The sequence below is a fragment of the Vidua macroura genome, chromosome 25, assembly GCF_024509145.1.
Source record: "Vidua macroura isolate BioBank_ID:100142 chromosome 25, ASM2450914v1, whole genome shotgun sequence".
NCBI classification, from domain to species: Eukaryota; Metazoa; Chordata; class Aves; order Passeriformes; family Viduidae; genus Vidua; species Vidua macroura.
This window is the reverse complement of record NC_071595.1, coordinates 1559735-1583829: the sequence shown is the minus strand read 5'-3', so window position 1 is coordinate 1583829 and position 24095 is coordinate 1559735. Positions and strand designations below refer to the sequence as shown.

Sequence of the window (24095 nt, the reverse complement as noted above, 5' to 3'; positions counted from 1 at the left end):
TGGAGTGACCACCAGCACCAGAGGAGTCCACTGCAATATTTTATTTGGGAATTTACATATCCACAGGAGAGAGCAGACCACAAGTCCGACTTCTTGCTGACTTTTGAAGCAGTTTTGGGTTCTACTGGAGATGAGAAAAGAAGTCTGCCTAAGATTAAAATGTCCCAAGCGAGCCAGGAAAGGGGGGGAACCAGGATTTTACACAGGAACAACGACAACAAGAACGAAACAAAACAGGAGAAAAAAAAAAATATATGAAAAAAAAAAAAAGTATAAATTAGGATGTCAGAGTCATTTTTAAAAGTCTAAGAAAACTTGCACAGGGCTCTGGGCCCTGGAGAATTAACTCTGGTTAGATTGTTAAAAGTGAAATTCCATCAAATCCCAACACCAGCCAGAAAATTCACTCTGGAGTGCAAGTTTTTCACATTCCACCGGCTTTGCCCCCGCTCCGGGCGAGATTCCTGCTTGCTCAGGGGGGGTGGGAGACGGCTTTTCCCAAGGACTTTGGTTCCAAGGAGGGTGGGGAGCAGGGAGAGCTCCGCTCGAGGGAGGAGGTAGCAAGGCTTGCTTGCTCCTGGGCTCGGCTTAAATCCAGTTCCTCAGCACCAAACGAGGTTCCCCACCCCACCACCAAAAAAAAAAAAAAAAAAAATTTAACACTGAAGTGAGAAATCCCAGCTTTCTGGGTGGGATGAATCCAGATTTCCCAGTCCCACCTGTGGCCAGGTGCCCAGCAGGGCATCAAGCACTACCCAGGAGCTTTGTGCAGGGAGGGGTCCCCTCCCCGTGTGCATTGACTGTGCTGAGGACGGGGCTGTGCTCGTGGCCTGGCCACCCAGCTGTCCCCGTGGCTGTGACAGTGGAAAGGCAGAGATGGAGCTCAGGGATTGGGAAAAAAAAAAAGAAAAAAATTTTCAGGTTGGGCGGTGTCGCCTGAACCTGAAAGCAAAAAAAAAAAATAAAACCCTGAATGTCTCATGGAGCAGGTCTGGAGAACAGAAAAGGCAGAAATGGTCACGTGCGAGCGAGGGCTCATTTCCACAGCGGGGAGCTGAGGGAGGGATTGCTGCCCTGGGCTCCTCCTCCTCCTCCTCCTCCTCCTCCTCCTCCTCCTCCTCCTCCTCCTCCTCCCATGGACTGTCCGTAGCCCATCATTCCATTGGCTCCATAGAAGTTCATCCCAGCCATCTGCTGGGTCATCTGCGGAAACGGGACAGGAGAGAGGTCAGCGATGGGCCCGGGCACGGCCCGTGGCTCCCAAAAACAGCAGAGCCCTGGAGGGGAGCAGGGTGTGGCACCCCGGCACGGGAGGACTCCGGGGGCCTCAGCACAACAGCAGGAATTTGTCCATGGAAAGGGTGGGCAGGCCTTGGAATTGCCCAGGGAATTCTGGAGTTCCCCAGGAATGGGAGGATTTCAGGTTGGATGTCAGCAGGAATTTCTCCATGGAAAGGGTGGCCAGGCCTTGGAATTCCCCGTGGAATTCTGGAGTCCCCAGGAACAGGAGGATTTCAGGTTGGATGTCAGCAGGAATTTCCCCATGGAAAGGGTGGTCAGACTTTGGAATTCCCTGGGGAATTCTGGAGTCCCCAGGAATGGGAAGATTTCAGGTTGGAATTTCAGCAGGAATTTCTCCATGGAAAAGGTGGTCAGACTTAGGAATTCCCTGGGGAATTCTGGAGCCCCCAGGAATGGGAGGATTTCAGGTTGGATGTCAGCAGGAATTTGTCCATGGAAAGGGTGGTCAGACTTTGGAATTCCCTGGGGAATTTTGGAGTCCCCAGGAAAGGAAAGATTTCGGGTTTAATATCAGCAGGAATTTCTCCATGCAAAGGGTGGTCAGACTTTGGAATTGCCCAGGGAATTTTGGAGTCCCCAGGAATGGGAGGATTTCAGGTTGGATGTCAGCAGGAATTTCTCCATGGAAAAGGGTGGTCAGGCTTTGGAATTCCCTGGGGAATTCTGGAGTCCCCAGGAACGGGAGGATTTCAGGTTGGATGTCAGCAGGAGTTTCCCCATGGGAAAGGGTGGTCAGGCCTTGGAATTGCCCAGGGAATTCTGGAGTCCCCAGGAATGGGAGGATTTCAGGTTGGATGTCAGCAGGAATTTCTCCATGCAAAGGGTGGCCAGGCTTCGGAATTCCCCGGGGAATTTTGGAGCCCCCACCCCTGGAGGTGTCCATGGGAGATGAGGTTGGACTCAACCTCGGAATCCTTTCCCAACCTGACCAATCCTGGCACTCTCAGACTCTCCCACCCTCCCCAACCCAATCAAACCCCGTTTAACCGATCCCACCCCAAGCACAAACCCCCCGGAGATCCCCTCACTCTCCCAAAAAAAAAAAAAAAAACCCTGGGAAAAGCCTCACCTGGGCGAGGTTCCAGTGCAGCTGCTGCGTTGGCTGGACCCCGTACACGGCCTGGGGCACCCCGGCCACGTAGCCGGGCTGCTGGGCCCCCATCATCCCGTTGGGAACGCCCAGCACGTTGCCCACGTAGCCCGCCGGGATGGCCACGGGTGCCACCATGCCAGGAGCTCCGGGCTGGGCCAGCATGCCCACGGATGGGGCCATCAAGCCGCCCATCATGCTGCTGGAAGGGGGAACTGCCGGGAAGTAGGGAGAGGCGGGGTAGCCCAGCTGAGCCGGCGCCATGAACATCGCTCCTGGGAAAGGCAGGGAAGGGAACGGGTCAGCTCCAGGGGCTGGAAGGTCAGAAATTCCAGCCCCGGCCTGCTTGGGATGTCCAGACCGAGCTGCTCCTTGGGCTGCTCACGGTTCTCAACAAAGCTGGAGAGGGAATTTGGGCAGGGACGTGCAGGAATGGATTCCCAGGGCCAGAGGGTTGGGTTGGATATTGGGAAGGAATTCCTCCCTGATTCTGAGGGTCAGAAGGTTGAGTTGGATAAAGGGAAGGAATTCCTCCCTGATTCCCAGAGCTCAAGGGCAGATTTGGGTTGGATATTGGGAGGGAATTCCTCCCCGATTCCCAGAGCTCAAGGGCAGATTTGGGTTGGATATTGGGAGGGAATTCCTCCCTGATTCCCAGAGCTCAGGGGCAGATTTGGGTTGGATATTGGGAGGGAATTCCTCCCCGATTCCCAGAGCTCAAGGGCAGATTTGGGTTGGATATTGGGAGGGAATTCTTCCCTGTGAGGGACTGGAATGGATTTCCCAGAGAAATTTCCCAGCCCCATCCCTGGAAATGCCCAAAGCCAGCTTGGAAAACCTGGTTTAGTGGCAAGTGCACGGCTGGAGGGGGATGATCTCCACACTCCCTTCCCACCCAGCCCATTCTGGGCTTCTCAGGCACCACCCACATTCCCGCTTCTCCTGGAAGTTTGTCAGCTCCCAGGACACCCCACCCGCCCTCCCCAGCTCCCAGCTCACCTTGTGCTGGCACCTGGGACGTCTGGGAGCCGTACAGGGACAGGATGGAGTCTTTGGAGAGCTGCTTCTTCCCCACTTCCTCCCCTTTGCCTCCGGGCTCCGGGAAGAGATTCAGATTTTCAGGAACGGAGCCGGCGCTTCCCGAGGTTGGCATGGAGCCAACGACCTGGGACAAAGGGACAGGGTCAGGGCAAAACCCAGCACGAGGGGAAAATGGGGAATATCCATCCACACCCAGGGACGTGCTGGGCTGATGGAAGAGGGAGAACCTTCATTCTTTAACGTGGAAGAGGGAGATTTCAGGATTTAAGGAATGGAAATTTGGATGAAGCAAGGTTTAGGGCAGGATGTGTGTGGTGAAACAGCATTCCCAGATGTGGGAATGAAGGAGGGAGATTCTCCATTTTTTAACATGGAAGAGGGAGATTTCAGGATTTAAGGAAGGGAAATTTAGATGAAGCAAGGTTTAGGGCAGGATGTGTGTGCTGAAACATTGTCACAGCATTCCCAGATGTGGGAATGGAAGAGGGAGATTCTTCATTCTTTAACACAGAAGAGGGAGATTTGTCATTTTTTAACATGGAAGAGGGAGATTTCAGGATTTAAGGAAGGGAAATGTAGATGAAGCAAGGTTTAAGGCAGTTGATGTGTGTGGTGAAACATTGTCACAGCATTCCCAGATATGGGAATGGAGGAGGGAGATTTTTCATTCTTTAACGTGGAAGAGGGAGATTTTTCATTCTTTAACAAGGAAGAGAGAGATTTCAGGATTTAAGGAAGGGAAATTCGGATGAAGCAAGGTTTAAGGCAGTTGATGTGTGTGGTGAAACATTGTCACAGCATTCCCAGATGTGGGAATGGAGGAGGGAGATTTTTCATTCTTTAACATGGAAGAGGGAGATTTGTCATTTTTTAACATGGAAGAGGGAGATTTCAGGATTTAAGGAATGGAAATTCGGATGAAGCAAGGTTTAGGGCAGTTAATGTGTGTGGTGAAACACTGTCACAGCATTCCCAGATGGATTCCCCACCCCTGGAAGTGTCCAAGGCCACACTGGAGCACCTGGCAGAGCGCAAGGCGTCCCTGCTCTTTGATGTCCCTCCCATCCCAAATTATCCCGTGGTTCTACGGCACAACCAGGCTCTCCCAAGCTCTTTCCAGGCATTCCCAGCTCACCTTCCTGGAGTCTGAGCTGGATCCCACGGATGCAAAGAGGTCCAGGTCCTTCTCCAGGCTGCTGGGCCGGCCGTTGGTGACGGGCGTTGTCACCGGAGCGTCTGGAGGGACAGGGATGTGCTGGGTGTCCCCAGCTTGGGGACACCTCTGTGCCACCACTGCCACCCCACCCAGCGACCTGATCCCGACCTCCCTCACCCCCTCTGGAGCTGGGAAGGCACTGAAGCAGGATTAGGGGAAGTGCCCCTGTGTCCTGCTTGTCCCACAAAGCTCCAGCTGCTCCTGGAACAGCACAGGAGCATGGAAAACTCTTCCCAAGCAGCTCGAGCTGAATATTCCAGCGGGATTCCTGGAGTTGTTCACCTGGCAGGGAAAATCAGCACTCAAATTCCCACCATTTCCACACCAATTTCTCTTACCCAGGCCCAGCAAGTCCATGACTGGCTCAGATTTGGGGGAACTTTTCCTGGATTGCTGCGTTTCGTCTTTCTTTTGAGGCTGGGGGAAAAGAAACAACAAAAATCTCGTGCAGCTTTTGGGCTCACTCTGAAATGTCACAGGTTTGAACGAGACTAACCCTTAAAATCCCTTTTTTTTTTATCCCCCAGTGGATTTAAGTCAAAACTAAAAGCAAAATTCTCTTTGCTCTCCCAAAATGAGAATATCAGAGTGAATTTCAAAGCGAATTTCAGATTTTTTTTGTTGTCCCAATAGGTTGTCAAATCCAAGCAGGCTCTAAAGCAGGGAGAAGCAGCTGCTGGAGCTGGAAAAACCAGCAGGGAATAGTTGGATTCCAACCTGCACATCTGCTCAGCGTCTGGTGAGCAGAGCAAAACAAACTCAAAGCACCCAGGGTGTGACTGAGGCCAGAAAAATGCTCCCAGAGCAGGCTGGAATCCCTCTGCTCTGCCTCAGGGATGGCTCCACAACTGCTCCAGGATTTTCTTCCTGATCTTACCATTTTCACCTTCTCAAAGATGATGGGTTCCAGTTTTCTTTCCGACTCGTTGGTCCTTTTCCATTTGTCGTCCTTTTCTTTCTGTGAGGGGGGAAAAACAAAAAAAAAAATCACTGACATGAGGGGAAAAGTTCTTTATTATACCAAAAAAAAGCTCTCACCTGGTGCTGCTACTGATGTAAAACCCCTCAGATCTAAAATCCCTCAGAAACAGCTGAATTTGAGGTAAAATTTGCATTTTTCCTGCTCTGAGGAAGGAATTGGATAAAACCCTTCCAAGATCTCCTCCAGTCATTATCCCTGCAGAGTTATTGCCTCCCTCTTCCATCCATAGAAACCAAACAGCTCCAAGAGGGAAAAAAAATCAGGAAATTAAAGTTTTGTTGTCCTTTTCTTACTATGAGGGGAAAAAAAAAAAATCACTGACATGAGGGGAAAAGTTCCTGATTATACCAAGAAAAAGCTCTCACCTGGTGCTGCTACTGATGTAAAACCCCTCAGATCTCAAATCCCTCAGAAACAGCTCAATTTGAGGTAAAATTTGCATTTTTCCTGCTCTGAGGAAGGAATTGGATAAAACCCTTCCAAGACCTCCTCCAATATGAGAAATCCATCCACACAAACCAATCAGTGAGGGAAGAAAACAGGAATTTAAACCACCCAAAACACTCCAACCTCCTGAGCTCTGCCGTGTCTGTGATCCTGCTTTTTTTTTTTTTTTTCTTTTTCCTTGATAACCTGGAATCACTTCCAGAATATTCTGAGCAAAATCCACTCAGCATCTTCAAATCTCCTCAGGAATTCGCTCCATGAAGTGCAAGCAGCCCTGGAGAAGGGATTGCCCCTGCCACAGGGAACATTTCAAGTGGTTTTAATCACAATTTTAGGCCTCCAGACTCACCCTGAAGGCGTTGATGTCGATGCTTCTGTCCATGTATTTCTTCTTCTCGTATTTATCCCGGATAAAACTCTCCACAGCTCTACAGCAGCTGGTTAAGGACAAAGGATTCCAGAATAGAAGCCTTATTTGACAGGCAGGAACAAGGTACAGGCTGTAACTAAATTAAATCATTGTTTAAAGAGCATTTCCAGCAGTAACTTTCTTAAAATAATTTACTGCTGGATCCCAACTCGGTTTTTGCCCCTGGGTTATTTCAGGTTATTTCAGTGCTATAAAAAGGGAATTAAATCAGGATTTAGGCTCTTGCTGTGTTTTCTCCACTGGTTTTTTTTTTTTTTTGTTTGTTTGTTTGCCCCAAGCATCCCCTCAGCACGTTCAGATCACAAGAGGATCCTGCACCTCAAAAAGCACCTCAGGTACCAGATGAACTCAAAAAAATGATGGTGGAAAGGTGCTTTTGTGGGTTTTTTTTTTTTTTTTGAGGTTCACATCATTATATCCCTGCTCACTCAGCATTCCTGCAAGGTGGGAGTTGCAGCTGAAAGCATTAAAAATTCCACCAGAGAATCCCAGCCTGGTTGGGGTTGGAAGGGACCTTAAATCCCATGGGCAAGGAGCACTTTCCACCATCCCAGGCTGCTCCAAGCTGGATGCACTTCCAGGGATGGAGGCAAACACAACTTTTTTTTTTTTTTTTGGGAAATCCATTCCAGCCCCTCCTCACCCTCACAGGGAGGAATTCCTTCCCAAAATCCCACCTGGCAGTGGGAATCCACCCCCTTTATAAATCCTCTCTCTCCATCTCTCTTGCAGCTCCTTCAGGTCCTGGAAGGCCACAGTTAGGTCTCCAGGGAGCCTTTGGAATACTCAGCACTTTGGAAAAGCCAACCCTCCCCATTCCCTCCAAAACCTGCAGCTGCAATGTCAGATCTCTGAACAAGATTAACCCTCAAAATCCCTTTTTTTCCAGTGGGATTTTTTTCTCCATTCCAGTGCATTTTTATTTCCCATTTAAGCCAAAAAAAAAAAAAAAAAAAAAAAAGGAAGCAAAATTCTCTCTGCTCTTCCAAAATGAGTGAATATTTCCCAGTTTTTTTTTTTTTATTGCCCCCAATAGGGTGGCCAAATCCAAGCAGGCTCCAAACTAGGGAGAAGCAGCTGCCACCTGTGGTCACCTTGGTGCGTCCCAGTTCTCCACCCCAATTCCTTCATTCCCAATCCCTGCCCCTTGGAACTCCCTCCTCCTTCAGGGAGGTTTAACCACAAAGCTCCAGGATGGAAAAGCTCCATGGTTTTTTTGGTTTTTTCCAGGAAAAAAAGAAAAAAAAAAAGGGATGCTGGTCTGTCTGGGGCCTCCGGAAGTTCTCGGGCAGGTAGGCTTCGTAGAGACGATTGGCTTTGCCATTCCCCATCTCCTGCACGCACTGAAATCCAAAAAAAAAACACCAAAAAATCCCTTGAAATTGTCCTTCCCTGGATATTAAAGCTCTCCCACAGCACCCCAGGCTGCCAGGGAAGGGAAATCAAGGGAAGGGAGATCCTCCTGAAAGCCACTCCTCGTCCTCCCTCCCATCCCATTTGCCAATCCTAAGCAATTTTTAGTCCAAGGCGGGATAAATATCCCCGTTAGCAACCCAAAATCCCCCTGGAATGAGAGGTGGGAAGCAGGGATTGGTAATTTAACAGAGACTTGTAGCTCCTCTCTGCTGCTTGTCCAGCCTGGAATGAGAACATTTTCCCTCCCAACCTATCCCAGCTGGAATTCCTCTTCCTCCTCCGCTCCCCCCCCCCCCCCCATTTTTTTTTGGGCTATCCTGGCTTGGTTTATTTAAATTTATCAAATTCCACTAACAAAAAAAAAAAAAAAAGAACCCTCAGTGTGTTATCCCAGCCCTTACCTGGATCTGTTCCTGTGTCCACTGGTCCAGGTTGACGGATTTGACCCTGGATATGTGAACTCCCAGGTTCCTGTGGATCCCAGCACAGCGGATGCAGATGAACACCCCAATATTCCAGGATGCCCATCGTGGCCCTGGGAAGAGACAGGAAAGTGTTTCCCACCAACCCAACCCTTTTTTATTTTTTTTTTTTTTTTTTTTTTTTTTTGCCTGGAGCAACTGGGAAACTGCACCAAGTGAACTGGGATTGAGGCCTTTGGATTCTCATCCAGGCTGGAAACTGGAATTCCACATTGTTATCCTTGGGGATTTATTGCCTCCCTCTTCCATCCATGGAAACCAAACAGCTCCAAGAGGAAGAGGAAAGAAACTGGGTTTTTAACCAATTTTGTTGTCCTTTGCTTTCTGTGAGGGAAAAAAAAAAAAAATCACTGAGCTGAGGGGAAAAGTTCCTGAATACACCAAGAAAAAGCTCTCACCTGGTGCTGTTACTGATGTAAAACCCCTCAGATCTCAAATCCCTCAGAAACAGCTGAATTTGAGGTAAAATTTGCACTTTTCCTGCTCTGAGGAAGGAACTGGATAAAACCCTTCCATGATCTCCTCCAATCATTATCCCTGGAGATTTATTGCCTCCCTCTTCCATCCACACAAGAAGAGGCAGGAAAAGAGGAATTTAAATCACCCCAAAAAAAAAAAAAACAAAAAAAAACCTCCAACCCCCTGAGCTCTGCCATGTCTGTGATCCTGCTTTTTTTTTTTTCCTAGATAACTTGGAACCAGCTCTAGAAGATTCCCTACAGCAAAAATAAAAATAAAAAAAACAAACAAAAAAAAAACCCACTCAGCATCTTCAAATCTCCTCAGTGCAGGGCAGGAATTCCCAGCTGAGCCAGGACCAAGCACCAAGCCCAGAATTTGGCCCCAAAACCAATCCCAGCCCAAGGAATGATCAGTTCACTCCACAGTTTCCACGGCTCTGAGGGACATTCCCAGTTTTCATGCAGGACAGCTCCAAGGTGTGGATGGGAGATCATGCCAGGGATAAAAAAAAAACAGAAAACCAAAAAAAAAAACATCCACAAGGGAAAGATTAAGGAGCTCAGATGGACTCAGTGCACCCAGGAACCCCAGCAGGGCATACAGAAACCCACAGGAATTCCCACCCCAGACCCTCAATCCTGCTGAATATTTGAGGAATATTTTAAAATTAAACCCCCTGCTCCCAGGGCTCCAGCTCCCAGCACAAACTGGTGTCCCAGTGCAGGAGAAACTGGGAAAACAACAGAATTAGGGGATCAAGCAGCCTCCACCAGACATTCTTCTGGGTGGTGAAGAGTTATCCTGCTTTTCTTGCCACAGCTAAAATAGCAGATCCTCAAGTTAATGAGAGGGAGGTGGGAGGGGGAAGAGGGGGAAAGTGTAATTTCGAAGCCCTGAAAAAAGCAGTGCTGTATTTGAGATGCTGTTAACAGTTTAATTCCTGTTCCTGAGGAAAGCCTGAGGGATTTGGAGCTGATAACGCAATCAGGGACCCTTCCAGAACACACCTATCCAACCTCTGACAGGTAACTCCAGCACCTCTTCCAGGGAATTCACTTCAAAAATGCCTTTATTAAGTTTTCTGGCCTTTCCTGCCATTATTTGCTGATTTTTTTTTTTTTTTCCCCTCTCCAGGAGTGGCCTTTGGGAATGATATCAATTTAATGGAGCTGAGAAATTCACTTCCTAGACACCCTTGCCTACACCTCAGTCCCTTTACTACCTCATTTATTATCAGAACAAACCCCACAACTTCAGCACCACCTAAACATGCCCAAAAAATTGGGAATAAAACCCCTTGGCCAGGATCCTTCCTGTGATTTATTTTTTTTTAAACACTGAATTCTCTCCCAGATCCACCGCCAGGGCTCTAACGTGAGACTGCTGGAAGGATTATCATGAGATTCAAGGTTAGATTTAAACTCCAGATAAATTTAGCCTTGACAGGACTAAAAGGATTAATGGGCAGCTCCTGGAGTAATCAGCTCACTGGGTTTGTCACGTGGAACAGCTCAAGCCACCACAACCTCCCACTAAAACATGACTCAGGGGTAGTGTCACCCCCTCCTGCTGCTCCAGTGTCCCCTCAGGGGTTCTGGGACAACAAGGGAAGCACAGCTGGAATGTGCTGCCACTCCTAAATCCAAGTTCTGGGAGAGCCAATATGGAGCAGCTTCCTTGTATTTAAATTAAAGTGAATATTTAGGGTTTTTCAACTTCCCCCCCCTCTCCCCAGCAATAAACCACATTATACAACCAGGGGTGAGCTGTTCCCTGGGGAGATTCCAGCTGGGATTTGGGTGTCCTTGCACAGGCAGAAGGTGCTGCAGGAAAGGTTTCAAGCCTGCAGGGAATGGAGGAGTTGGGGGATGTGGGGTTGGATTTCTGCAGGGATTGTGAGCCCGGCAGCTCGGGGCTGTGCTCTGTGACAGGAGGGACTCCCAGAGCCACACAGGGAGGAAATCTGGATTTTTCCAAAATCACTCCCTGAGCCTGCAGCAAGCCCTGGTGGGGTCAGGTCAGATCCAACGCCCTCCAGCACCCCCTTCCCAGACATCCAGCTGAACTAAAGCAACACTTTAACCTTCAAATGCCTTCTAAAAATGTCTTTTCAAATGTCTCATAAAGCCCTGAGTTTGTGGGAGGGGGGGAAGGGTTTGGTGCAGATGTAAACAACCTCCCACTTCCCTCTCCGGAGCAGCTCACACTGCAACATCTCCCACTAAAAATCTCCCTGCAAGTGCCCAGCAGCTCAGATTTTGCTTTTCAGGGCTTTTTGCAGGCATTTCCTCGGGGTTTCACAGCTCTTTTCAAGGTGATTTGACTCGAAAAAGCTCCAGGTGGCATCTCCAGATGGGACTTTCACCCCAGAGCTGCTGCTTTTCACTTCCCCAAAACCCAACCCCAGCAGCTTCAGTGATAAAAGGGGCAAAACCGGGTTTAATATCAATAAATAACAACAGGGCAGCTTTAATCAGCACTGCTGAGCTGCCTGGGGGAATTATCACCCCTCACAAGAAGTGGGCACACCCTGACACCCACCACTGAAGACAGGGACACCTCACCCTCCTGGCTCAGGGAATTATGGATTTATCTCCCAGAGAGTTGAGGACAAGGCCAGCAGAAACATTCAGCTCCTTAGACCACTAAAAAAAAAAAAATAAAAAAAAAATGTTTCTTGCACGAATCCTCTGGTTGATGTTCTAAAGTCAATTTTCCTGAGGCTGAGCGCCCTCAGGCCGAAATGGAAATTCCCACATGGAAAACTGGGAGTTTGCTCCAGTGCCAGCCCTGCCTGGTGCTGCCACCACTTCTGTCTCAGCTTTAGGGGTGATCTCAACATGCATGGAAAGCAAAGCCATCGTGGAAAGCAGAGCTGGCACCAAACTCTGCTCAAGTTTGTGGAGCTTCGCCTCAGGGCCGCACAAATCCCTCCTGGATTGGAGGAAGCACCAGTTTGGGGTAAGAATGAAGGAAACACCAATTTGGGGTAAGAATCAAGGAAGAACCAATTTAGAGTAAACACCAATTTGGGGTAAGAATCAAAGAAATATCAATGTGGAATAAGAATCAAGGAAGAACCAATTTGGAGTAAGAATCCAGGAAACAGCAATGTGGAATGAGAATCAAGGAAACACCAATTTGGGGTAGGAATCAAGAAAACATCAATTTGGGGTAAGAATCCAGGAAGAACCAATTTGGGGTAAGAATCAAAGAAACATCAATGTGGAATAAGAATCAAGGAAGAATCAATTTGGGGTAAGAATCAAGGAAGAACCAATTTGGGGTAAGAATCAAACACCAATTTAGAGTAAGAATCCAGGAAACACCAATTTGGAGTAAGAATCAAAGAAACATCAATGTGGAATAAGAATCCAGGAAAGATCAATGTGGGGTAAGAATCAAGAAAGAACCAATTTGGGTAAGAATCCAGGAAACATCAATGTGGAATAAGAATCAAAGAAACACCAATTTGGGGTAAGAATCAAGGAAACACCAATTTAGAGTAAACACCAATTTGGGGTAAGAATCAAAGAAACATCAATGTGGAATAAGAATCAAGAAAGAACCAATTTGGGGTAAGAATCAAGGAAACACCAATTTGGGGTAGAGAATCCAGGAAACACCAATGTGGAATAAGAATCAAGGAAGAACCAATTTAGAGTAAACACCAATTTGGGGTAAGAATCAAAGAAACATCAATGTGGAGTAAGAATCAAGGAAGAGTCAATTTGGGGTAAGAATCAAGGAAACACCAATTTAGAGTAAGAATCCAGGAAACACCAATTTGGAGTAAGAATCAAAGAAACATCAATGTGGAATAAGAATCCAGGAAAGATCAATTTGGGGTAAGAATCAAGAAAGAACCAATTTGGGTAAGAATCCAGGAAACATCAATGTGGAATAAGAATCAAGGAAACACCAATTTGGGGTAAGAATCAAGGAAACACCAATTTAGAGTAAACACCAATTTGGGGTAAGAATCAAAGAAACATCAATGTGGAATAAGAATCAAGAAAGAACCAATTTGGGGTAAGAATCAAGGAAACACCAATTTGGGGTAGAGAATCCAGGAAACACCAATGTGGAATAAGAATCAAGGAAGAACCAATTTGGGTAAGAATCAAGGAAACACCAAATTGGGGTAGGAATCAAGAAAACATCAATTTGGGGTAAGAATCAAGAAAACATCAATTTGGGGTAAGAATCAAGGAAGAACCAATTTGGGGTAAGAATCAAGGAAGAACCAATTTGGGGTAAGAATCAAGGAAACACCAATTTGAGGTAAGAATCAAGGAAACACCAATTTAGAGTAAGAATCAAGGAAACATCAATGTGGAATAAGAATCCAGGAAAGATCAATTTGGGGTAAGAATCAAGAAAGAACCAATTTGGGTAAGAATCCAGGAAACATCAATGTGGAATAAGAATCAAGGAAACACCAATTTGAGGTAAGAGTCAAGGAAACACCAGTGTGGAATAAGAATCAAGGAAGCACCAATTTAGAGCAAGAATCAAGGAAACACCAATTTAGAGTAAGAATCAAGGAAACATCAAAGTGGAATAAGAATCAAGGAGGCACCAATGTGGAGTAAGAATCGAGGAAACATCAGTTTGGGGTAAGACTCAAGGAAACACCAATGTGGAGGAAGAATCCCAACATTTTTCAGAGCCCTGTGAGCTCTGGCACAGGATTTGGGCCAGCTCAGCCCCCCTCGGGATGCACTCGCAGCCTGGCAGGGGCTGCAGGAGGACCACGAGCCCCGAAGCATCCCTTGCTCAGTGAATTTTCATTCCCAGCTCTCCTGAGCATTGAAGGGAGGAGGATCCAGCAGGGAGGGATTCAGTGCCCAGCCCCTGCTCCAGGAGACAATTCCAGAGCCTGTTTTACATCCCAGCCTGTCAAAATAAACTCCACATACCAAGCTGCTCGTGCCAGCTCCAGTCCCCGTCTAAGCCCTGCTCATTAATGCTCCAAGGGCTGCTGAATAATCTGAATGACTGAAAAGGATCCTAATTCCCTTTAAAACCCCCCAGCCTAATTCCCTTTTCGAATTCCCAGCCTGAGGAGCCCGCTCCAAGTTCACACCCTGGAGTGGTTTTAATTGAGAAATCCCCAGGGGATTCACTCCTCACCCTTTACCCAGGCACCAAATTCTGGCCCAAGCTCCCGAGGCAACTTTTTGCAGTAATAACTCTGCAGAAAGCATTTAAAAATAAACCAGGAGCTGGCTGCAAAACCACAGCTCCTCGGGAAAGGAGGAGCAGGATAAAAAAAAAAAGAGGATTGAGGGAGCATCACCATCCAGAGCTTGATGAAATATTCCCCTGTGGAAACGAGCAGGTTCCAGGGAAGTGTGGATCCCAAAACTGCTCCATGTCTGTCTGTGCAGGAAAAGGGATGTGGGGAATTCTCCCTGGAGCACCAGAATTCCCTGCCAGGGGACATTCACACCCTCAGCTTTTCACCCCTCGAGTCCAAGCTGAATAATCCTTTTTTTTTATTATTTTTTTGGCAGAGCCAAAGGATGAAAAGAAAGCCAAGGATCCAAGAGGTTCCTCTGCCTTTTGTGGTTTCCTGGTTCTGGAAAGAAATTGCTCAAGGATTGAGAGCCACTCATCCTGCTCAGAGCTGTGACAAAACCTCTCTTGGCAAAACAACTCCCTCTGCCTCTTTGCTGGGAATGCCTGTTCCGCACTTCCAGGACTTTGGGGAACTCTAAAAACCCACCCAAAGCAGCTTCAAGACCTCTAAATAATGTTAATTTTTCATTTACACTATTAACAAGTGAGCTGAGCGTGGATCCTGCTGCAGGATTAATCCCAAACCTCGAGTCCAAGCTGAATAATCCTTTTTTTTTTTTTTTTTTTTTGGCGGAGCCAAAGGATGAAAAGAAAGCCAAGGATCCAAGAGGTTCCTCTGCATTTGTGGTTTCCTGGTTCTGGAAAGAAATTGCTCAAGGATTGAGAGCCACTCATCCTGCTCAGAGCTGTGACAAAGCCTCTCCTGCAAAACAACTCCCTCTGCCTCTTTGCTGGGAATGCCTGTTCCGCACTTCCAGGACTTTGGGGAACCCAAGGAAACTCTAAAAACCCACCCAAAGCAGCTTCAGGACCTCTAAATAATGTTAATTTTTCATTAACACTATTAACAAGTGAGCTGAGCGTGGATCCTGCTGCAGGATTAATCCCAAACCTCGAGTCCAAGCTGAATAATCCTTTTTTTTTTGGTTTTTTTTTTTTTTTTTGGCAGAGCCAAAGGATGAAAAGAAAGCCAAGGATCCAAGAGGTTCCTCTGCCTTGTGGTTTCCTGGTTCTGGAAAGAAATTGCTCAAGGATTGAGAGCCACTCATCCTGCTCAGAGCTGTGACAAAACCTCTCCTGCAAAACAACTCCCTCTGCCTCTTTGCTGGGAATGCCTGTTCCGCACTTCCAGGACTTTGGGGAACTCTAAAAACCCACCCAAAGCAGCTTCAAGACCCCTAAATAATGTTAATTTTTCATTAACACTATTAACAAGTGAGCTGAGCGTGGATCCTGCTGCAGGATTAATCCCAAACCTCGAGTCCAAGCTGAATAATCCTTTTTTTTTTTTTTTTTGGCGGAGCCAAAGGATGAAAAGAAAGCCAAGGATCCAAGAGGTTCCTCTGCCTTGTGGTTTCCTGGTTCTGGAAAGAAATTGCTCAAGGATTGAGAGCCACTCATCCTGCTCAGAGCTGTGACAAAACCTCTCTTGGCAAAACAACTCCCTCTGCCTCTTTGCTGGGAATGCCTGTTCCGCACTTCCAGGACTTTGGGGAACCCAAGGAAACTCTAAAAACCCACCCAAAGCAGCTTCAAGACCCCTAAATCATGTTAATTTTTCATTAACACTATTAACAAGTGAGCTGAGCGTGGATCCTGCTGCAGGATTAATCCCAAACCTTGCATTTGGGATTCATCCCAGAGTTAGGCCCAGACTGGGAGATTTTTGCAGCTCTCGGGGGATGCTAAAGCCAAACCCTCACTTTAACACACACAAAAGGTGTTTGATAAAGATCTACACCTGATCACCACCCAAAAATTCACCTTTATACCATCCTTTGAACGAAGAAAAGGCTGTTTGGGTTTTTTTTTTCTCTTTTTTTTTTTCTCCCCACACAGCAATTACAGGCCTCAACCACATTTTGCAAGAGAAACAAAGATGCTGGCTCTGATTCCTGCCAGAAAAGGCTTGAAATCTTCCAGTTTACCCAAAAAAAAATAATATTTTGAGGGCCCTGGTGCCTTGAAGCCCAAGATTTGTGTGGTTTTGGGTGAAGAGGAGCAGCTTTAGCACTGCTCCCATCGTGTGCTTTGAAGTGCAGGTGGAGGAAATGAAAATTTCTGGGAGCAGCAGGGGATGGGGTTTTGCTGCAGAAAGTGATGGTTGTTCCCTCAGTCAATAAAAAAGGTGACAGGGAATAATTTCAAGCAGTGCCATCAGCAGGATCCATGAAAAAACAAAAAAAAAACCAAAAAAAAAAACCAAAAAAAAAAGAACCGGGTGACATCAACGCTGATGGTGACACAGCTTTAAAAATATAAATATACATCAAAAAAACAACCAAAAAAATCAGTCAATTCTACAATCCACAAACTTCCCTTGGCATCAATTTTGGACCAAAACCACACATCAGCCAATCCTAGAAAATTCCAGATTCTGAGGAGGGCAGAATTTCCATGAAATGCGAATAATGCAGGTGATGGGTGCACCTGGAAACAGGGTGCAGCTCAAAGTTGGCTTTGGATGCTGTAAATAAGAATTTTAAAATGTTTTTTTTTTTTTTAATTTGTTCCTTGGGTGTTAAAAATATTTAGGCTCTGCTTTTCAGTTTAATTTGATGTTTTAGAAGCCACCAAGTCCTTAAAAAAAGCTCTGAGTAGAGGAAGGTCCTGGGTCAGTTTTGGATGGATTGAGAATTTTTTTTTCAGTATCTGGAGCTAAATGTGATAATCATAATAATCTCAATTAATATCTTAATTGTAATAATACTGATTTTCAGTATCATGAGCTAAGCATCCCTTGAAATGCCTAGAGAATTTCCTTTTTAAACCCACTCTAAACTAAACAGCCAAAAAAAAAACACCCAGTGGGCCACAACATTTCCAGCACCAAAAAGAACTAATAAAAAACGAAATAAACCAAACTACAGCCTGAAAAAAAAAATTATCTCTCTTTTAAAACAACAAAAAATGTTATTAGTTAATATTATTTAAATTTTCTTATTTAATAAATAATTTTTTCTACTTTTCGACAAAAAAAATATATTTTTCCCAAACCAATTAAAAAAAAAAAAAAAACAACAATTAAATCCACTTTCTAAAAAAAAAAATAAAAGTTCTCTCCCAAATTTACCCTGAACCAAAACAAATCCAAAAAAAAAAAGGGGTCAGGAAGGACTGACATATATTGCAAAAATAGAAATAAAGCAATTTATTAAGGGCCAGGTAAATGCAGCTTTGCACTCCAGCTCCTCCTAAAAAGTCCAATTTTATCCCGGATTTCCTGGGCCACGGGGAACAATCCCTGCCAGGGCCCAGCCCGGAGCTATTCCCGATTTTTTGGTGGTTTTCAAGCCCTGCTTGGCATTTTTGGGGCAGGAGCTCCCTTTTTTTGGGTTTTTTTGGTGGTTTTTTTGGGAGGGTTTTTGGTGGGTTTTTTTTTGGTTTTTTGTGGTTTTTTTGGTTTTTTTTGGTTTTTTTTGGGGTTTTTTTGGCGGGTTTTTTTGGGGTTTTTTGGGGGGGGTTTGGGGGGTTTTTGGGGGGGTTTGGGGATTTTTTTTTTTTTTTGGGTTTTTTGGGGGTTTTTTGGGGTTTTTTCTGGTCGTTTTTGTTGTTTTTTTGTTGTTGTTGTTTTTGGTGGTTTTTTTTGTTTTTTTGGTGTTTTTTGGTTTTTTTTGTGGTTTTTTTTGGTTTTTTGAGTTTTTTTTTTTTTGTTTTTTGGGCATTTTGGGGGTTTTTTTTTGGTTTTTTTTTTTGGGAGTTTTTTTTGGGGTTTTTTGGGGTTTTTTTTTGGTGGGTTTTTTTTTGTTTTTTTTGGGGTTTTTTTGGGTTTTTTTTTAGTTTTTTGGGGTGTTTTTTTTTGGTTTTTTTTTTGTTTTTTTGGGGGTTTTTTGGGGTTTTTTTTGGTCGTTTTTGGGTTTTTTTTTGTTTTTTGGGGTTTTTTTGGGGTTTTTTTTTGGTTTTTTGGGGTTTTTTTTGGGTTTTTTTGGTAGTTTTTTTGGTGGTTTTTTTTGTGTTTTTTGTGGTTTTTTTGGTTTTTTTTTGGTTTTTTTTTTTTTTTGCGAGGAGGTTTTGTGGGTTTTTTTTGTTTTTTTGGTTTTTTGGGGGGTTTTTTCGTGGTTTTTTGTTTTTTTTGGGGGTTTTTGTTTTTTTTTTTTTGGTGTTTTTTGTGGTTTTTTTTTTGTTTGTTTTTTTGTGGGGGGTTTTGTGGGTTTTTTTTGGTTTTTTGGGGTTTTTTTGTGTTTTTTGTGTTTTTTTTTTGTGGGGGGGTTTTGTGGGTTTTTTTTGGTTTTTTGGGGTTTTTTTTGGGTTTTTTTTGGTTTTTTTTTTGTGTGGGGGGGTTGTGTTTTTTGGGGTTTTTTTTGTGGGTTTTTTGTGTTTTTTGTGGGGTTTTTTTGTTTTTTTTTTTTTGTGGGGGGGTTTGTGTTTTTCTGGGGGTTTTTTGAGGGTTTTGTGGTTTTTTTGTGGGTTTTGTTTTTTTTCTCTTTTCCCACCTCCACTCCCCAGGTGGGTCAGCACACAGAGAGCCCAGGTGCTGCTGCTCCGAGGATTATCCCTATTTTCTGGCAGATGTAAGGCCACGGATCCAAGTGTGACTCAGAGCTCTGCTTAAAAGGGATCTTCCCACAACTAATTCCACACTAAATCCCTGTCGGGAACATCGATGCTTTTTTTTTTCCCCCCCTCTCCTTTTGCTTGAGTGGGAAATTACAGCTCCAGGTTGGACAGAGCTGTGTCCTCTCCCAATTTTACCCTGCCGAGGTGAAGATCCCAGAGGGGATAAAGCGAATTTTGGGAGCGTTTCCACTCCATTTGTGCACAAAGCTCTCAGATCCGAACTGGGAAGGGCAGAAAAGCAGAATGATGGAAGATCCCAGGATATTGTGGCTACAGCTGAGGATTCAAATGAACACACAGCCCACACGCATCCCTCTGGCAAGATTCCCTCACTTAAGGCTCAGCTTTCTCCTCATCCCAGATTTCCTAAGCCTGAGCAGCTCCAGCCCCACCACTTTGGTTTTTTGGGAGGCACAGGCTGCACCACTGCCATCCTGATCCTCCTTCCTCCCATGCAGCTATTTAAAAAAAGTTCCTCTTGGAATTGCTCTGACTGCAAAGGAAATTCAGCTGCAGCTCCAGAGGCTGCTGGAGGAGGGGGAGTTGAGTCACGCAGATTTTCAGGGAATATTTGGTTCGGATTAACAGGAGTTAGGCCGGACTAAAGCAGCTCCCCCATAAGGTAATTCCCAAATTCCACTGGAAGTCAGCCTCCCCATGCCACCTACTCCAGCCCCAAACTTCTCCCCCTTCCCACCCCATATTTAACCACCTCTGGGCAGGGATTTTCCCAGTCCTGCACCTTTTTTGTTGTTGTTTTTTGGTGAAGAATGAAACCTGGATTTATGCCGTGTTCAGCAGCACTTCTCCCACCTAATCCCTCGGGATACAAGGGATGGATTTAGGCCTGGAACCCACGGATCTCACAAGACAGAGGGATGAAGGGAAGAGCCAGACAAACCAGGGGGAGCACGGGGCAACCTGAACCTCTGGGCTGTGCTCCCGCTCCGACGTCACCAGCCCGGGATCCACGGAGCCTGCTGGATGCATGGATGGGACTGGAGAGCAGAGGGAAGAGTTTGGGAGAAGGAGAGAACCAAACACAATTAGCTGGGGAGCAGCAGGGCAGCCGTAGAGGCAGCAGTGAAATCCACTCCGTGGCGCTCAAAGGGAATTTTCCAAATCCTGATGGAGATTCCACCTCATCCCTGCCCTCCCTCGGCCATCCCAGCTCCAGGCTCCCACATTCCAAGCTGGGAATGTGCTGCTGGATGTGCAGCAATGAAATCCACTCCGTGGCGCTCAAAGGGAATTTTCCAAATCCTGATGGAGATTCCACCTCATCCCTGCCCTCCCTCGGCCATCCCAGCTCCAGGCTCCCACATTCCAAGCAGGGAATGTGCTGCTGGATGTGCAGCAATGAAATCCACTCCGTGGCGCTCAAAGGGAATTTTCCAAATCCTGATGGAGATTCCACCTCATCCCTGCCCTCCCTCGGCCATCCCAGCTCCAGGCTCCCACATTCCAAGCTGGGAATGTGCTGCTGGATGTGCAGCAGCCCTGTCCTCTCTCACACACCCACGGGGAGCAGCAGCAATGACACCAGGGAGAAAAATCCCACCTGCCCAGCAAGTGCTGCTCTCTCCAGGTGTTTTTTCCAAGTGATTCCCACAGCAAAGAGAGGATTAGAACTCAGCAGTGCCCACCCTGCCCTGGCTCAGCTCTCCCACTTCCCCCCTTTTTGGCAACAGAAAGAGGAAGAGAGTGAGGAGATTTCCTGCAAAACAAGAGCTCTGAGCAGGGTTTGCTGCAGCAGCAGCAAAACCACGCTGAGATTTCACAGGGTCTCACGCTGGCTCGGGTGGGAAGGACCTCAAAGCTCATTTAATTCCACCTCTGCCATGGGCAAGGGACACTTCCCACTGTGCCAGGCTGCTCAGCTTCGCTTCCAGACACCCCTGGAAGTGCTGAGGGCACCACCTGGAGCCACCTCGGGGCTCCTTTCCATGGGCAGCGTGGAATGCTGCAGCTGTGCCAGGAGGAACGTCAGGACTTCCTTGGCATCAGAGCTGGGAGAGCCCCACGTTCACCAAAAATACCAGAACTGCAGCAAATCTCCCTGGAACTCTGGGCAAAGACAGCTCCATTCAGCAAAAGTACCAAAACTGCCCCAAAACTGCAGCAATTCCCTGGAACTCTGGGCAAAGACAGCTCCAAAAATACCAAAACTGCCCCAAAACTGCAGGAATTCCCTGGAACTCTGGGCAGGGACAGCTCCCATGCCCTGGAGGAGGAGTTTTCCTACTTTCAGGAATCTCATTAGTGCAGGGGGGTAATTAGTGGATCAGATAAGTGGGCACAACCCCAGCCTAGTTGGTGCAATCCACACTCCCAGAAAAGAGCATTTTCCAGCTTTGGAAAGGTTGAACTTCATTATAATAATTAATTATCTGGAATCCTGCACTTCCAGAACGTGCTGTGACCAGGAGAAGCTCCACCAACGCCATCACCCGGAGCTGTGGGGTTGAATTTATTCCCATTTTGGTGGAATTTGCTCTCTCAGGCCAGGGAAGCTGAGATAAAGGAGCTATTTCTGCCCTCGGGGCTGGCAGGAGGTGCCAAGAGATAAAGGATTGGCACCAGGGAGGAACATCCTGATCTCCACCACCGCCCTCACCCCAAAGCCAGGTGTGCTCCGGGCAGGTGGGAAGGATGAGGTTATTGTGGTTTAGGGTGAAAAGAAATCCTGATTTTCCCATTCTGAACGTTGTTCAAGGGGGCTGTGCAGTTTTTGAGGTCGCACTGAGGTGACCAAGCCCTTTGTTTGCAGATGGATTTGGCCAATCCCTCCTCCAAGTTCAATTCCAGCAGCTCTTGGGAAATGAGGCTCAAGTCCAGATCTCCAAGTGATTATGGCAGCTCATTAAAACAGGATTTTGGGCAACTTTAACTCTTTTGCTGCAGGAAAACAAAGCAGCAACCACAGAGCAGCAGCAGGGGACAAGGAACGCTCTCATTCCTTGGCTTTATCCTCTGGAATTCAAACATTTCCTCTCTCAGATAGATCAGGGTCATAACACGCCTTGGAATCAGGAAAAACATGGAATGGTTTGGGTTGGGAGAGACCTTAAAGCTCGTCCCTTCCACTACCCCAGGCTGGCCTTGAACAATTCCAGGGATGGGGCAGCCACAGATTCCTGTGCCAGGGCCTCACCACCCCTCACAGGGAAAAACCAGGTGGGAAAGGAGGAGAAAAACGTGGAATTCCTCCAGTGCTCCGGGGTGAGGTTACAGCTCCTTCCCTGTGCCTGCAGCACATTCCAGCCCCAGGTGACAGGATGTGACTCCTCAGCTGGAATTCCCTCAATTCCACAGCGCCCCGGCTTTTCCAGGTCCCTCTTCTTCCCTCCTCACCCACTCCGGGCTGTGTCCCGGGATTCCCACAGGGAGATCTGGGGCCGTTCCCTCCCCATCTCCCCCCGGCTTCCAGAGGCACCGGGAACCGCAGCGCCCCCCGGTGCGACCCGCAGCAAACCCGGCTGTGCTGCAGCCAAAAACCTGGGGCTTTTCTGCCGAAATCCCCCCAAAACCACCCTGTTCTGCCCCCAAAACCGCGGCGTTCTTTCCCCCAAAGCCACCTTATTCTCCCTCTCAAACCACGGAGCTCTTTCCCCTAAAACTATCAGGTTTTTTTTCCACCAAAACCACCCTATTCTCGCCCCAAAAAACCACCCCGCTCTCTGCCCCAAACCTCCCCTATTCTCGACCCCAAAACCACCCCGTTCTCTGCCCCAGACCCCCCTTGTTGTGCCCCCAAACCCACCCCGCTCTCTGCCCCAAACCCCACCGTTCTCTGCCCCAAACCCACCCCACTCTCTGCCCCAAACCCTCCCCGTTCTCTGACCCCAAACCCACCCCGCTCTCTGCCCCAAACCTCCCCTGTTCTCGACCCCAAACCCCACCGCTCTCTGCCCCAAACCCACCCCGCTCTCTGCCCCAAACCCCACCGCTCTCTGCCCCAAACCCACCCCGCTCTCTGCCCCAAACCACCCCGCTCTCTGCCCCAAACCCTCCCCGTTCGCTGCCCCAAACCCCACCGTTGTCTCCCCCAAACCCTCCCCGTTCTCTGCCCCAAACCCACCCCGCTCTCTGCCCCAAACCCACCCCGCTCTCTGCCCCAAACCCACCCCGTTCTCTGCCCCAAACCCTCCCCGCTCTCTGCCCCAAACCCCACCGTTGTCTCCCCCAAACCCTCCCCGTTCTCTGCCCCAGACCCCACCGTTGTCGCCCCCATCCCCGCGCCGGTTCAGCCTCTGCCCCCGCACAACCCCCGTAACCGCCGGGCCAGCACCGTTATCCTCCCGCCACCACCGGAGCGCTCCCCTTTGGCGGAAACAACGCGGGGCCCACCCCCCACCAGACCCCACGGCGGTGTCCGACCCTCGGGGGAGCGCCCGCACCGGAGAGCACCGAGCGGCGAGGCCGGTGCGGGGCGGCGGGGGGGGCGGCATCCGGTGCGGCGCGGGCTCCGCAGGCCCCGCCGCCCATCCGCGCTACCTTTGGCCTGGCAGTCGGCGCAGAACTTGTTCTCGTCCTCGGCCAGCAGCCCGGCCAGCACCGCCTGGTAGCGCTCCACGTCCCGCACCGATTTTCCCGTCATGGCGCGGCCGGCGCTGCCCGCCCGCGGGTCACGGCCGGCCCGCCCGCTTCCTGCTTCCGCTATGGGCGGGGCTGCGGCCGGGGGAGGAGCCAATCAGCGCCGGCCCCGCGCGGGAACGCCTCCCCCGCGCGCCGCCGGTGCTGGGCGCTGATTGGCTGCGGCGCGCGGGAGGAGGCCAATAGGGAGGGAGGGGCGGGGCCAGAGAGGGGATGAATGGGGAGGGTCACGTGATGAGAGTGGGGGGTTTGGGGACGGGGGGGGACAATGGGAATGGGAACGGGAACGGGAATGGGAATGGGAATGGGAATGGGAACGGGAATGGGAATGGGAATGGGAATGGGAATGGGAATGGGAACGGGAATGGGAACGGGAATGGGGATTGGAATGGGAATGGGAATGGGGATTGGAATGGGAATGGGAATGGGAATGGGAATGGGAACGGGAATGGGGATTGGAATGGGAATGGGAATGGGGATTGGAATGGGAATGGGAATGGGAATGGGAATGGGAACGGGAATGGGGATTGGAATGGGAATGGGAATGGGGATTGGAATGGGAATGGGAATGGGAATGGGAATGGGAACGGGAACGGGAATGGGAATGGGAACGGGAATGGGAATGGGAATGGGAATGGCAGCAGCTCCCGAGCTCATGCCTGTCCCGTCCCAGCCCCTTGTCTGTGCCAAACTCTGTCCCCATTGTGCCAAACTGTTCCCATTGTGCCAAACTTTCTCCCCATAGTGCCAAACTCTGTCCCCATCGTGCC

General features: G+C 48.2%; 1 protein-coding gene across 1 annotated transcript; it reads right to left on the bottom strand.

Annotated features, from left to right (window-relative positions):
• Positions 1-26: 26 nt before the first annotated feature.
• On the bottom strand, positions 27-23418 carry SMAP2 (small ArfGAP2). The gene is made up of 10 exons (XM_053998619.1): positions 23227-23418; positions 8326-8459; positions 7766-7851; positions 6428-6506; positions 5527-5607; positions 4988-5066; positions 4569-4669; positions 3392-3557; positions 2372-2667; positions 27-1203 (listed from the first exon to the last, which is right to left on the bottom strand). Exons 1-10 carry the CDS (start codon positions 23327-23329, stop codon positions 1036-1038), a joined length of 1293 nt encoding a protein of 430 aa, XP_053854594.1. The 5' UTR covers positions 23330-23418; the 3' UTR covers positions 27-1035.
• Positions 23419-24095: the final 677 nt, after the last annotated feature.

Bases quoted from the DNA above. Each gene is read 5' to 3' on its own strand.
- SMAP2 (XM_053998619.1), bottom strand. From the start codon at position 23,329: ATGACGGGAAAATCGGTGCGGGACGTGGAGCGCTACCAGGCGGTGCTG. The intron at 8,460-23,226 runs GTAGCGCGGATG...GTCTCTTCCCAG, and splicing joins CGCCGACTGCCAGGCCAAAG to GGCCACGATGGGCATCCTGG. The intron at 1,204-2,371 runs GTGAGGCTTTTC...CCGTTTCCGCAG, and splicing joins TGCACTGGAACCTCGCCCAG to ATGACCCAGCAGATGGCTGG.